Source organism: Lacerta agilis, chromosome 12 (assembly GCF_009819535.1).
Source record: "Lacerta agilis isolate rLacAgi1 chromosome 12, rLacAgi1.pri, whole genome shotgun sequence".
Lineage (NCBI taxonomy): Eukaryota > Metazoa > Chordata > Lepidosauria > Squamata > Lacertidae > Lacerta > Lacerta agilis.
The window spans coordinates 45,674,604-45,690,776 of NC_046323.1; the positions used below are offsets into that span (position 1 = coordinate 45,674,604).

The 16,173-nt window shown below is 44.0% G+C and overlaps 1 protein-coding gene across 1 annotated transcript in view; it reads right to left on the reverse strand.

The window, feature by feature from the left end:
- DPP6 (dipeptidyl peptidase like 6) overlaps nt 1-16,173 on the reverse strand; it is a 358,183-nt gene that overhangs the window by 67,123 nt on the left and 274,887 nt on the right. Inside the window, exons 7-8 of the mRNA XM_033164933.1 lie at nt 14,507-14,588; nt 305-425 (exon numbers count right to left, since the gene is read on the reverse strand). Of these exons, the coding sequence (XP_033020824.1) occupies nt 305-425; nt 14,507-14,588 (203 nt within the window). The remainder of the gene's footprint in view (nt 1-304; nt 426-14,506; nt 14,589-16,173) is intronic.

The following is a 16,173-nucleotide window of genomic DNA, read 5'->3' on the forward strand; positions in this document are numbered from 1 at the left end:
ATCCAAATACTCTAAGGAAGTACACCATGCGTACCCAGTGCTAATCAGACAGAAGGGGCACAGAATATTAAGAATTGTAATGAGGGTCCAGAGTGGAATGATACTTCTAGATTGATGTGTCATGAAGCCCCTAAGTAGAATCCAAGGTTGTCCAAGAGGCTCTGCCTTCCACAGAAAACTACAGCTTTTTGCTCGGGATCATTTATTAAATACCCTCCACTCTCTCTGTGTGCATGTAGTCAACAGACAGGCCCATTGGAAACACTCAAGGGCCGGCAGTGCTTTTTAAAACTTCCCATCCTACCTTCATACAGCCAGTCGCTGAGTCCATTGAAAATAACCTTGTCTTTCCCAGTGGAGACCACGCGGATGGCTTGCTTCCCCACATGGGCACAGTAGTAGATGTTGTTCTCAAAGATAAATATCTGCACAGAAACATAAGAGAGGACCAATAGGTTATTATGATCCAACAAATAAGACTCAACAGCAAAGAGCTCTGTGATCACTCATGGAAATAAGGGGAGCCACTTTTTGGTGTTGCTAAGAGGAGGTCTCTCCCTGTCCCTGTCGGAGTTCCATAGTAGAGGAAGTTCTGCCTTGCAAGGCTTCCAACCATCACTGCTGCCCCACTGCGATGGAGGAGAAGGCAGAGAAAATCTGCTCTCTGAGCAACTCTTTGAAGCAAAGTGTTATCCACATTTATGAAGCACCCTTTTCTAAATCAAAACTAGAGATGATGTTTGAGAAGGGTTTTGGTTTTTTTGCTTAGTGGCAGAAAATGTACGTGCTTTCCATGCAAAAGTTCGAGGTTCAGTTCTGGCACTTCCGATTTAGCGGCAATGACAATCGTTTAGTAAGCAATGGGAAACGCTGTGGGAAAGGCAAAAACTCGTGTGCTTTTCATGCAGAACTTTCCAGGATAAGCCCCCCAGCATCTTCAATAGAAAGGATCTCAGGCTGCAAAAGGACTCTACTTCACAAGCAGTGCCGGATTTACGTATAAGCTAAACAAGCTATAGCTTAGGGCCACTCTCTTGGCTCCCCCCCCCCAAAAAAAAATGTAAAGGAAAAAAAACTGGATGTACATTTCCAAAATATAAGATAAAAAAATAAAAAATAAAGCCTACATACAGCAACAGTGTTTTGTTTTGGGTTGTGTAGGCTCCTATGATGTAAGCAATGGGTCCTGCCTTGCTAGCCTGCTCCCTAAAATATCACTGGTTTGCTCATTTCTATATACAGTGGTAACCTTGGTTCTCAAACTTAATCCGTTCCAGAAGTCTGTCCCAAAACCAAAGCGTTCCAAAACCAAGGCACGCTTTCCCATTGAAAGTAATTTGTTGTTGGCAAAGGACAGCTGGACATATAAAGGGCCCCATTATCTTCAGCAGCTTAGGGTCTCATCAAACATAAATCTGGCCCTGTTCACAAGCATCTTGCAGGATCAGACCAAGGCCCACCTACAGAAGAATTTTTGCAGCACATCCCCAGCTGTATAAATGGGTCTTTACCACAAGCATCCTCTTATTAGGGTTTTATTCTTGTTTTAAATGTATCTGTTGTCTTTGTGTCTTTAATTATATTGAGGTAGTAGTTTCAAAGGTGATTAATAAATCAATGAAAATAATAATATTATTGTTATAGGTATTATGTTATAGATTGACTATGCCTATTCTGGTCATTTTCTTCTATATAAGAAGGCTTGCAGCAAAAATAAAATAAAAATAACAGAAACAGGATTTGATTAGCATCAAGCCAGTCAGGATTCACCTGTTGGCTCACTTTCCTGTCCTCCTCTTTGACTAAATGCTGTGATTCCTGTGGGATGTAAACACAGAGCAGCCAAACACAACACTCCTAGAGAGGACATGAAGGTAACTCAGTCCTCCAGGCTTAACTTCCTGTTTACCTGGACTGAGCTACAGGAACCAGAAGTAGGTGTGGTCTTACCTGGGAACCAGATTGCCCATTTTGCCTCGTCCTTTGAAGAAGCAGCATGCTCTCTCTCAGCCTGCAGCTGAGAGAAGCAGAAGTGAAGCTTCTTTCCTTATGGAATCAGCTTCACCACATGTAAATATGTTTATCTAAGTTTATCTGCCTCTTTGAGCCTGTGACTCTTGGATGTCCGTGAGTAAACTCTATTATATCTAATAATCAAGTGCTGTATTGTGTCTTTGCTTTTAAGAGGGAACAAGGGGAATATACCAGGAATATATATTTCTTTTATAGAGGCTCTAGGAAGCCTATGCAACCGTTTTCCGCTGTGTTTTAAAAGGGAATGTAACTCTGCTAAGTTTGGAGCTTGCTCACACAAGCTGGGATTGAGATATATAAATAATATATACTCATCCACACTCCTAAACATTCCCACAATTCCTAATATCAACAGTATAAATCAATGCAGTTGATTCTTGTTGCAGAAAATGCACAATCATTTTACAAATAATAAATTTGCAATATCTCTCCAATTTAAGGCTCCAGGGCTATATGCAATAAACAGGCGCGTCAAACATTTAGATTTAAGGGCGCATTATGTATGACTTTCAGCAGATGCTTAAGGTCTGGATGCTGGACATCCAAAGACATAAAGTTAAGTCTCTGCCCCAATGATAAAGCTGCAGTTCCCCATGTCATGCTTACAAAAGAGGCAAGAGAAGGAAATTAGATTTGCTTTTCACTCAGATTTCCTGTACTGTAACAGTGTGAGTGTGTGCACACATTTCAAACAGAGAAAAACTGGAATGGATCCCAAAGCGAAGAGAGATCCAAATTTAATTTCAGCAGCTGTTCCAGCAAGTTTGCCTAAGGCTAAAAAAATTACAGTGAAATTTTTAACTTTGTTTTTATGCATTTCAAATCTTTGTGGAGTTCCCTCACTGCAAGAAGTGAAGTTACAGGGAATCAGGCAGAGGGCCTTCTCGGTAGTGGCACCCGCCCTGTGGAACACCCTCCCATCAGAAGTCAAAGAAATAAACAACTATCTGATGTTTAGAAGACATCTGAAGGCATCCCTGTTTAGGGAAGTTTTAAAAGACTGATGTTTTAATGTATTTTTAATCTTTTGTTGGAAGCTGCCCTGAGTGGCTGGGGAAACCGAGCCAGATGGGTGGGAAACAAACAAACAAACAAACAAACAAACAAACAAATAAATAAAATATTTTAAAATGGAAGCGATGATACGACTTAGCATAACATCTGAACAAGTCCAGCATCTTGCAGGCAACCCATAAGGGAAATAAAGCAGCAATCAAGATGCCATGGGAAGCCATAGCTGGAACATGTTTTAAAGCATTTAAACTTTTGATGTCTATCAATATAAATGGGTTTATATTCTTCAGGGTACCCATGACAAATACATTTTGAGATGTTTCATGAAATATGCTCCTAACATTTTAAATGCTTTGATCATTTTGACATCAAAAAGGGGACAGACATATCCCAAAATAGCTTTAATTCTTAGAACTGGCCAATATATTATATGAATTATAGGCAATATAACTTTTAAGAGGCATTTGGTTCTCATTATGTTATGCATGCTGAATAATAGTCCATTACTTCCTCTATTCCCCTCTAAAGAAAGATACGTTTTATGTGAAAACCCATGTCATCACCCAATACAGACGAGTCATTCAGATGCAGGCCTTGGCTGAATGAGGTCTAATCACAGATAAGAGGATCTCACATGGCTGGGATAAAGTTTAAAGGGTACCACTGCTCTCTCCATCAAATCCTTGGGAGTATGGAGCAACCCCATGCAAGCAAAAATGGGGCAGCTAATGAAAAACAGATGTGCTCCATGAAGCCAGTGGTTAACATTGTCAGGGCAACATCTTAAAACATGCATTAGAGCAGAGATTGTCAAACCACCACCAGTGTCAACCAGCATGGCCAATGTTTGGGGTTGATGGGAGTTGCAGACCAGCATGTTGCCAGACCCCCCTGTGAGGAGGAGGTAGAAAACCCCCCTCCGGGCTGCAGCAGAGTTTCAGCAGGAAGCAGACTGTTCAGATATATAGCATTCTGATTTTTTTAATTCTTTACAGTAAATTAAAACAACAAAGCATAGCTAGTGTGAGCTGAGTGCTTCACACACGTCTCCTCTGTGTGAGAGCAGAGCAGAGAGAGCAAAGAGCGGAAGTTACAGAAGTTTACTTCCATTCTCCTACAGAACAGTACACAACAGTACAGGAATGTAAACATGTTGGATATCATGTTACTTCAGCAATGGGGAATGAAATTACTGACACAGCATCACCTGGATGGACCAAGGTTAGCCATCCCCAACAGGTACCTCTGTTGTGCTCTCCGGTAGGTGCTAACAGACCAGGAAAATAGCAGGAGAGGGAAGGGTTACTGCCCCTTCCCCAGATCTGTGATCCCAGTCACTTTAGCAGCTCCCACCACCACTAGGGCTCCACTGAAATACAGTGGTACCTCAGGTTACAAACACCTCAGGTTACAAACACTTCAGGTTACAGACTCCGCTAACCAATAAGTAGTACCTTGGGTTAAGAACTTTAACTCAGGATGAGAACAGAAATCGCATGGCTGCGTGGTGGCGGCGGGAGGCCCCATTAGCTAAAGTGGTACCTCAGGTTAAGAATGGTTTCAGGTTAAGAACAGACCTCCAGAATTACTGTAATTAAGTTCTTAACCAGAGGTACCACTGTAAAAGCAAGCTAAAGGAGAGACTGCAGAAGAGGCAGCTGGAACTTATTTGCAATTCCTGAATCTTCAAGATGGACACAAATAAAGCCATACCTTTATGACAGAAATTATAGCCCTTGCCATGGGTGTACTCAGCAAGGGGCTGTGGGGGGCAGCTGCCCCCCCTAGAAGCAACCGAAGGTTGCAGCAGCCAGACTGCAGAGCACCATCGCCGCCAGGCCCCAGGCTCCCATTGCGGCAACTCCCGATGGTTCAGACCAGCTTGGTGCGCCCCAGGGCAACGCTGCGGGAGAGGGTAGGAGCCGAGAAACCAGATCCGAGCGGAGCCGGGATGGGCGGGAGGCGACGCCTCCTCCTCCTCCTCCTCTTCTCTCGGGAAGGGCGGAGAGCCTCACCCTGGAACCTGGAGCAAGCTGCCCCCACTGGCGAGCACGATGGCTGGCCTTTGGGAGCCAGACGCGGAGGCTGCTCCGCGGTGCTTCCCCTCGGTGCTTCTCCTTGGCGCCGCTGGTGGTGGGGGGGGGCGAGATCGGGGAGGGAAAGAAGGACTAGTCTCCTCAGCAGTGAAAGGCTGGGAATCGATGGCGAGAGGTTGGAAACTGGCGGGCTTAGTTTTGATCCTGGGTACGCCCCTGGCCCTTGCCGTGACAAACAGCTCCAGGGAGTTACCGGATCCCTGTTGCCATGTGAGGAATTCAGTGTTAAGTCCATTGAAATTAATGGACGTGACTAGCTCAAGGCTAATAATTTAAACGAGTCTACTCTGAGTAAAAATTAGTTGACCAAAACCCAAAGTGTTGGAGTGTGTATCCATACACACATATCAGCAAAGAGATGTTTACCACTGTATCAAGAAAATTTTAATCTCATACAGCAACCTGATATAGCACAATATAATCGTTGGAAGATTTGGAGGGTGAATGGCATATTCACAGACACACATTCAGTGTCAATGCCAAAGAATGGGCATGTGTATAAGCTCTAAATGGGCTTATGCCATGAAAGGACAAAGCCTGGCATAAGGATTTCCAGTTGGAGCAAATCAGTTTTAATACACAGCAACAGAAAGGAGATTCACGCATGTGGGTATCTGCCCTAGATGAAAGGGAGTCATCAAAGTTTGCAGTTCTAATAACACTTACATAGGAGTAAAAGCCATTCAGTTCACTTGGACTAGCAAGAAAACATGCTGAGGACTGCAGTGCAAGATACTCTATATATGTACTACATACATATGCACACATTTAAAATTAGATTATATCTGGAAAAGTAAAACAGAAGTCCAATTTCCCTATTATGGTGGTCATGTGCTATTCTTTAAAAAGAGATCTTCATGTCTGACTCTGCTTCTGGAAACTAGCAAATCAGGTTAGTGCAATTATTAGTTTCAAGTATTTCAAAACAAGCTCTGCAAGGTCACCATAATTGTGAAATGCTCCATAATTTGTATCAGGCAAAGCTGGTGGAGCCTGTGTCTTGTTCTGCACAGTGTTTAGACAATCTTCCTTTTCAGGGTTTCCCCTATAGATTTCACATATGAAAACCAATGCCATACAGTGGTACCTCCGGTTACGAACTTAATTCATTCCGGAGGTCCGTTTGTAACCCGAAAGTGTTCTGAATATGAGGTGCACTTTCACTAATGGGGCCTCCCGCTGCTGCCGCACTGCCAGCGCATGACTTCTGCTCACATCCCGGTGCAAAGTTCGCAACAAGGAGCATCTACTTCCGGGTTAGCGGAGCTCATTACCCAAAGCGTTCATAAGGAGGACAGTACGTAACCCGAGGTTTCACTGTACTTGAAAGAACTAATGGCACATTTGCAGGCTTCCCATCACCAGAAACTCTCAAAGCATATATGAGTGGCAAATCAGGAAGAATACTAAATGAGAAACTTCCAGTTGCAGATGATCACTCAAATATGCAGCCCCTTTCTCACATTCCTTAAGTGGTACAGTCCCATCAGAACTACCGGTACTCCACAGAGCTTACTGACTTACACAGAATCTTGCCACTGGAACCATCTAGGCCTGGACTGGAATAAAGCAAAAAATATTTTCCAGCAACACAACCTGAGGATGGAGACCCCCTCCGCACTCCCAAAACTGAAGGCAAGCAGAAGATGTTGTATATTTATCCCATTTTTGCATCTGGTAAACAGGTGCTGCTCCTTTGCATATTATTTCAGATACCCGTTTGATTGGAAGCATCAGGGAGATATGTCCATGTCCATGCCATGGAAAGGGTAATCTTACTGAAACCACTTTGAATTCTTTAAAGAATTATTGTCTGCTCTCAACTTCTTAACTGGAGATTAAAGGGTCTGAGACTGAAACCTTAATATCTGCAGAAGAAATGCTTTGGCCCAGTGGTTTTCAACCACTGTGCTGTGGCACCCTGGGGTGCCTTGAATGATGGTCAGGGGTGCAGTGGGCAAAACTGGCCTATGTCCCTCTTTCCTTCACTTCCTCCCCTGATGCCCTCTCGTGTCTTGGCCTCCCAAAGGCTTTTTAGCAGCAGCCCTGGCTACAAGCACTCCAGGCGAATGGTGCCTCTGGGGCTGGTCAAGGGATGCTGCCCCTGCCCCTGTCTGACAGTGTGAGGAGACACCTCTCTTTGGGGCAGGGATGGGCAGCTCAGAGGCCGGGGGGGACAGCAGTGGCTGCCCAGAGAACTTCCAAGGAGAGGGGAAAGGAGGCTGAGGGGACACTCCACAAGGGAGGGTGTTCAAAAAAGGGTGAGAGGCTGCCAGCTCTGCAGGCAAGGGGTGACACAACTGGGCTCCTGAGCCCCACAGGGGTGCCACAGAAAGAATGCAGTTGGTCAAGGGAGCCGTGGACTCAAAAAGGTTGAAAACCTCTGCTTTAGCCACTAAGCTATGGCTTCTCCCTATATGTATTAAGGCTGACATCACTTGCTGAGGATGTGACTGCTATTCCATCCGGTTCTAACAGCTTGCCTTAATTGTGCTTCCGCTGTAATGTTGGTGAGTTATGGAAAAGGTGTTCGTTCGCGAGAGTAACTCATATCCTCTTTAAAACTAGAACGATCTCTTGCATATGATTTCAAGCTTATTCTGTGAAAATCATAAGCCACCATACTCAATATATACAAAGGAGATGTGGAAGGAAGAATTTTAATGGTGCTCTAATTCAAAAATTCCTCCTTTCAGAGCAGACACTGAAGAAAAGATGTTTCATTCTTGTATTCTCCATCTACTTTTCAGATGTCATTGTAACACTGATTGTGAGGCCTGCTTTGCACGGCTCAGTCATCCGAGCATTATAAATACATCCTAGAGCACATTTATATTTTGAAAGCGGCCCCCTGCTCCTCTCCCCAGCAAATGTACACACACTCTCTCTCTTCAGAACTATAACTTGGGCTTTGCAACCAAACAGCTGCAATAATTTAGACACTTTTAAAGAAACCTCTGCAGCTCATTTCAGCTGCCTTGCAGAACTAAAAAGAGCCTTTCAAAGCATCCAAATAGAATATTGGCTGGATACAATTTTGCATCCCAGGCTTCTAAAGTAGTCATTTTAAATGATAACTGCCTTGTTACATTACTTAAAGTATGTATCAGCAAATGTGCCCTTTATTATGAACCCTGAATTGTGCTTTTAAATTCTGCATGATGGATTATCTTGTATTCTGTAACGTAATATCACTGGTGCTTATGTAGGGCACCACTGTAAATTAGATCTCTTCATGTGAAGTGAAACATGCTGCTTCATTGATAATATTTTATTACATTAACGGGACATTAGAATAAAGAGAGATGATGGCTTCGTGGTTAGCATAAATAATGAAGCCCTGGGAGTCCTTCTAGGCAACCTCTGGTGGGATGACTCAACGAGTTCAAGCCAAGGTTTTGAAACTAGGGAGAGTTGGAGAACCCATAACAGCATTGCTATGAGGCCTGGTTTCAGATAATGGCTCGCTATCAAAGTCTCACCCTTTTGTTAAGCAAAACAGGATGGCCTTTTCTCACCAGGATGGGAAAGGTGAGAAATGGGCAGGAACTCTGAGGGAAAGACAGAAAATTGCTCATTTCAAATCCCTGCCTAATAAGGAGGCATTAGCCAAGAACATTATTAAAACTCCAGATTTTCCAGTAGTTAGCTACCTCTTCTAGTTCCAACAGGACAGCACTTACTGTGGTCTGAAGCAGCATTTATATATCACCAGTCTTATTTCATATAATAAACCAAGCTTTCTTTATTCCTTTGTGTGAGAGCTTCTTGTGGGCATAAGGTAACAAGCACATGTCATAATGCCAGCAAAATATCGTAAACCTCTCAGCAGTGTATATATGGGCATACACAAGCGCTGGCGAGTCCAGGTATACACTTGCAATGCTTTCTCCACTTACTCGGTGATGCATTAGTGGCTGCTAGGGAGGGGAATGTGAGGATCGACACCACAGTGTCTGCGTGAGATGCTCACAAAAGCTTCTTTTGGGGGAGAATAGCATGGGCAAAGCCAAAGCTTTATCAGTATCGCGAACCCCCATCTCCGATGCGGAGTTCATCATCTTCGTCCAGCGGGAGGAGCAGTAATTCCTCCAGTGGGGAGGGGGAGATGGAGACAGGAAGTGGGAGCCGGGGCTGTGACAGGGGAAGAGAGCCTTCGCACCAAGCAGAAGCGGAGGTGAAGCACCCCTTCCGTCTCCCCTTTTGCACAGGGGGGAGAGACATAGAGGGGGGAGGCGGGGGTTCCGCATTCCGCGCCTTTTATGCTGGGCAAGGAACCGGAAGGGGTCATTCCCGGACTCTGCCGAAGGATGAGCTGGACGTACTTTCTGCAACTGCACTGTAAATATTTGCACCATTAAAGAAGTTAGTTTTAGAAGCTCTGAGTCAGTCTGGTTACTCATGAGCAGCCGCTAAGGAACCTTACAGGCATTTTCAGCAGACCACAGTGTGGGGGGAAGGAAGGTTTATGCGCCCTGATTCCTCCCCCCCTCCTCCATCCCAATGCTGCTATTTAAAAGTGGGCATTTTAATTATATTCATAAAACTAACACTGTGTCTAGCTTGGCACTCAATCCATGCTGAGTGACGGCCAAGTTTCCTTAGCCTTGCCTTAGGAACTTGCATGAATGCAGAGTGCACCCTAGAGTGCAAACAGCACTCCTGTGTAGCTGCACATTGTATGGGAAAGTTGGCGATGATGGACACACTACATTTGCAGCCGTGCTGAGCTTGGCTCCCTTCAGCTAGATTCAGAACTGGGTCAGCGATTATGAGCATCACTGGACAGTTCCAGGACTAAATTATGATTTGTTTCTGAGAGTTCCAAATTGACCTGGAATGCTGCCGGCACCTTATTATACTGCCGGAGCCTCAATATCCCTGATTCCTAGAGGTTTAAGAACAATCCTTTTGGGCTTACTTGCTTTGAGCTCAGGTTAGTGAGGTGTGAGGAAAAAGAGACTTAAAACCACATCTGTTCTCCATTTGTAATTGCAGACAAACTTGTCAAGTAAATGATGTTATATTATTAACACATGTGAGCACCATGGCATAGTAAATTTATAATCTGAGCCAAGAAATGAGAACTTTGTAAGAACTTTTGTAAGAACTTGGTCGTTTAGTGTGGCAGGGTGTAAACTTTGGAACTCCCTGCCTATTGAGCTCAAGCAGGCGGCTTCACTTTATACTTTTTGGTGCCTGCTAAAAACATTCTTGTTTAGACAAGCCTACCCTAGGTGCTTAGAAAGCTGAGGCAATTGTACTCTGTTTTAGTATATTAACTTTTGTATGTTTTAAAGTAAAATTGTAATTTTTTCCTTGATTTTACTGCCTTATCTTTTTGTAAAGTGTTTGGTTTTTGAAGTGTTTGGTTTTTTTTAAATCAAGTGGTGCATAAATTTTATGTATCAAATAAATAGAAATAGATCAACTTTGGCAATTAACAGTACAGCTGTCGGGAAGCTTGTCTGCCATTTCTGATCTTTTCACCAAAGATTTGCTTCTGAGGAACCCCAGCATTCCTTAGAACAGGTTGGGGAGCCTGTGGTTTCAGCCCCAGTCAGCATGGCCAATAGTCAAGGATGATGGGAGTTGTAGTTAAGCATCTTCTGGACAGCCATTTTCTACTACGGTTACCAGATTTTTTTCAATGAATCCGGGGACACTTTTCAACTTACTACTCAATAGATGGATTTTGTCAGGGGACTGATTTGTAAATCCAGGGAATGTCCCCAGGAAATGGGGATGTCTGGCAACCTTACCATAGGCTGCCTGCCCTAGCACAGAGTATGAAAACTACCATTTTAGGTGTTATGCAAAATTCCAGGCTCCTTACATCTTCCTTAAGCTAAGAGTAGCCATAATGAGATTCCTCCTTTACCCTGACAGACTCCCCTTTCCCAGTTGCTTAATGGATTATTTCTCTTGAGGCTATCCCTTTGATGTCTCCTCCAAATGAACAGATTTGGAGGTATGGCTATTAAATATTATGATATGCTCCCTTCCTGCCTTCCTGCTAATCTCCTACAAGTCACCTAAACCAACCTAATGACACATGGCAGACTGCAGCTTAATTTTGACTCAGATGCCACCGCAAACGAAAAGATATGAGAGAATCGAATAGTGGAAAGTTAATGGTGTGGGTTCCGTGAAACCCGGCTCAAAAACAAACACACCTGCCAGGTTTAATGTTCGTGCACAAATCAAAAGAGCTGGCTGGATTGAAACTGGCAGCCAAAGAGCCTTTCATGAGGCTCTTCCCCGCTTCCAAAAACTGCCCTGTACAACTTCCTCAGACTCAACGAGACCCACAGGCCTGAGTTCAAGTCAGTGAAAAATATAATGAATGAGAAGTGTCAGAAGTGCAGCTGCCGCCTTGCGGTCCAGATGTAAGAGTCCGTGCCTCTAGCAATTCAGTGGCAGAGCACATGCTTTGTGTGTAGATGGTGCCTCGAGCCATCCCATAAATTTTCACTTTAAAGGACTGCAGCACCATGGAAAAGATATCTGTCTCTGTCTTTGGAATGCTGATGCCCGTAAAAATAGGCAGGGGTTAGATGCACCTGGGGGGGGAGGCAGCTGCTGTGACTCGGTTGAGAACGCAGCTCTTTAGCCTTTAGCGGGTGTTCATTCAGCAACAATTAGGGGTGACCAAATCTGTCATTGTTGGTAACTCTCAGTTTCTCATTCCTCTAATCTTAAATTCAGTTGTCCACATTTCCACAGAAGTTTTCAATTGGTTTTTAAAATAAAAGTCCTCATGAAAATGCAAAACAATTTAGAACAGGGTTTCCCAAACTTGGGTCTCCAGCTGTTTTTTTGGAATAAACTCCCTTCACCCCTAGCTAGCAGGACCAATGGTCCAGGATGATGGGAACTGTAGTTCCAAAACTGCTGGACACCCAAGTTTGGGAAACCCTGTTTTAGAACAAATTTCTCCAATGTACACGTCTGTATGCAATTTTGCCCAATATACACAGTTTTTGCATAGCAAAATATCTCTTGATATAACACATTTTTGTATATTGTTTTTCTAACATTGTACATTGTTAAGCAAACTACACGTTGCCTGGGTGGAGAAATATACTGCAAATTCTAAGAAGTGTGAATGTCAATTGTTGTCACACTCTCCTTCTGCCTTCTCCACATTGCTTGACTTGAGAACTGCACTGCAAAATAAGTGCAAATTTCAAAGGATGACTGTGTTTCAATTTGTGTGTATTGTTTTGGAAAAAGATGAATTAGGTAGGTTCACTTTTATATGCAAACTTGATTGAATCCCTACCATGCCTAATTAGGGATTTATCTATGAGAAGCTCAGTTACAGGGAATAAACTTTCCTGGAAGTAGACCTGTTCACAATTAGCAATGGTGCAATATGCGAGCATGATCACAGAATCATAGAAGAGTTGGAAGGGACCTTGAGAGTTATCTAGTCCAACTTCCAGGAATCTCAAAAGGTGGTTCCCCATCCAATTTGAAACCATACCAGACCCTGCTTAGCTTTACAAATGTGCTAGCAGTTTTATTGCTGCACCACTAGGACGGTTTGCTTGGGTGCAATATGGAGCCACGAGTGAGCGTTGGCAGTGTTACAGGGTACATTCTCAAAAGGCCTGGACAATGAGTAATATCTCAGAATCTTCTAGAACACCCACCATTTTCAAGGCAGGCAAGGAAAGGTTGAAAATTTTCACTGAATGCAAACTAACTGTATGTCAGCGCGTTAGGTAAACACTGACAGCACCTGCTGCTTTCACAGCAATCAGTTAGGACGGAAAGCGATACATGCAGGATTGGTTGTTGAGCTGTCTACATGCACGGTGTATCATGCTATTGCCTGCCCTAAGCACCAAATTGGAAATTGAGGCTTATTCCTCCCCAAAGCAGGTACTGCGCAAAATAAAAGGAGAACACTCCCCCCCACAGAGCTTATTGCAGCTTATAGTCTGTACAGTTGTTTCCATCTGAACTGCTGGTGGAGGAGGGACCCAGATAGGACTTACTTGCATGCCCAACTAATGCACAAGACTGAAAACAGAAATGCACATAATTTAATCACCCAGTCTCAACCGCAGATGCACTCCGTTCGTAGAAGGCAAAAACAAACAAACCAATTAAAGAACCGAATAATAGTAGCATATCATTTTCTCCCTCCTAACTCCTTCAAGAGCTCCCGAAGGCAGTCTCTGGTTATTGCAGGAGTGCTTTATTTTATGCACAGCTGCGTCATGTGTTAATCCAATGATCGCGGAGAGCAAAAGGAAACTGACAAGAGCTGTGGGGAAACTCAGTGCACTAGACTGTCAGCTTCATGGAGCATCCTCAAAGGATCAGACTGAGCCATCAGCATTTCCTTCTCTCTCTCTCTCTCTCCTCTCCATTCCTGCCTCCTGTGCAATACTGAGACTTCCCCACCCCACGGTTCTATCAGCGGTGAAACTGCTTGCTTGGTCTGCAGGAAAAGGGCCTGTTTCGAAATTATTCAAGGCACATAAAAAGATGAGGAAGCCATGCTACTCCACGAGAAAGCCCCTGAAATTCGGAGTTGTGCGATACGTACTTTGGGGAAGGGATATAGCCCAGTGGCAGGAGAGCATCTGCTTCACATGCAGAACGACCCGAATTCAGTTCCCGGCATCTCCAGGTACAGCTGGGAAAGAAGCCAGCCTGAAACCCTGGAGAGCCACTGCCAGTCAGTGTGGTCAATTCTGAGCTAGGCGGAAGGATGGTCTGCCTCAGTCTGAAGCAGGTTCCTTTTATTAGAACCAACCACAAATGGCACAAAATAGTGAGCAACGGTGAACTAAAAACATTGCTCACTTTTCTGACATTTTGGTTGCACCTTATTAAGGTATTGACCAGCTGTAGAAATAATATGTACTTTAATTTGTTTACTGTAATGCAAAAGGCTCCTATTGCTATGTCATTTTCATTATCCCTGAACCTCCAGTTTCAGAGGCAATCTACCTCTGAATACTCGTTACTGGAGGACAAACAACAGGGAAGGCTCTTGCCTTCGTGGCCTTATTTGTCAGGCTGCTGGGACTAGGCAGACCTCTGATTTTATCTAGCAGAGCAATTTTTATATGCGTGCATTATTTTTAACCACGTAAATGCTCCCGCAGCCCAAAAGGTTTGTTTGCCAACCCGTTCTTGATAAACTTCACAAACAGCTCCATGACTTCCATTTCACAACTGGAGAAGCAGAGCCAGGCTTGGCCTAATCCACACCTCAGTGCTGCTTCTCATTTTACATGACGTACTATGTGCAGATACCCAACTACCTGCTTGACAGCTGCAGTTCACATTGGGGCAAATGAATTTGTAACGAAACAGCCACTTGCAAAAGGTTTCCTTACCAGCTGTTGGCCTTTGGGTCCCCATCCTGCATATTGAAGCTTTGTATTGCTAACTTCGGGAGGATACAAATTTTGAGGTTCCCTGTAGATGAAAAGAAAAGAAAAGAAAAGAAAAGAAAAGAAAAGAAAAGAAAGAAGTAAGAATTTCAGTTGCATTAATACCTGGGATCAAATCTTACAAGAGATCCAAAACGTTACTTTACGGTTTATCTCCAAGGGGTTGTGTGTGTCCAAAGAGCCCTTTTGACCACCCCACTTTTAGCAGTGGACAACCCCTTTCCTGCATTATCGCCACAAACTTGCAAACACTTTCCCTTCTGGCTTCCATGATGCTGATTACAATGCAGAAAGGTGTGTTGTGTTAGGAGTAGGGATGGGAGGGTGTGTCAGTTTTGGTTCTCTCCGTTTCACATTATTCCAGTCATAGATTCTGTTCTCCACATTTCTGCAGTAATTTGTGATATTACTCCTCCCCGACCCCACCCCCATAAAAATTCTAATGGGGAAAAAAATCCAGCATTTCAGTGTGAATTTCTTGTCTAACTCCCTGCAATGCAGGAATATGCAGTTATCCCATACGGGAATCAAACCTGCAACCCTGGCATTATCAACACCATGCTGTAACCATCTGAGCTAGCCATGTGGCAGGCATAATGTTTTTGCACCGAAAGGGCAAACTATGCTGTTTCAAGAGGCTTGCAGATGGTACGGATGGGACAGTGAAATTATATGCATACCTACGAGAAGTGAGTCCCACTGCGTTCAATGAGGTTTAGCCCCAGGTACGTGGATACCAGTCTTATGTCTGCTATGGTTCGTCTGTCTCATGCAACAACAGCTTTGTGGGAGCACAGTCACTTGGGTGGCAGGTTGGGCGAGACAGAGGTGAAACCATATGCCACTCTCTTCCTGTACACTTAGCCCATTTTCTCAATATGTCAGCTCGGTTGAAAGTGATAAAACAGAGATAGTAAGTAATGCACCGTGACAGCCCACTCTGTAGCAACTGATGCTAGCAATCTCAAGCCATGTGTTCACCCCCTAAACGGTGTTAATGTAGAACAAGCTGTGATTATAACTGTGCTTAGGAGAAGGGAAGGAACACACACACACACACACACACCCCTCCACACAAGGTTGCTAATTTTTATTGCTGCGGGCAACAGTCTAACGTAGAAATTCGGGCAAGCTTTTCCTACCAAGAAGGTGAAGCAACGGGGGGAATTTAAGGCACAAAAACAAGGACAGTAAAATTATACCCTGCTTCTACTTCATTGTCCCCTTTTAAGAGGCTGCTCTCATTTGAATCAGTCACTTCATCCACAGAGGGGGAATTAAGGCTTTATTCCTGGGAAAACTTTCAGCATGCATCACAACTGCACTAGATGCTCAGATTGCCAATTCTATTGCAGGCAAGTGGGAGGTTTCCCTGTAATCAGGAAAGGACTGCACACGACACCAGGTTATCAATTAAATCAGGCATAGGCAAACTCGGCCCTCCAGATGTTTTGAGACTACAATTCCCATCATCCCTGACCACTGGTCCTGTTAGCTAGGGATGATGGGAGTTGTAGTCCCAAAACATCTGGAGGGCCAAGTTTGCCTATGCCTGAATTAAATTTAAAACTATTCTAACAAATCTAAATGAAGATAGTGCTGTGGAGAGA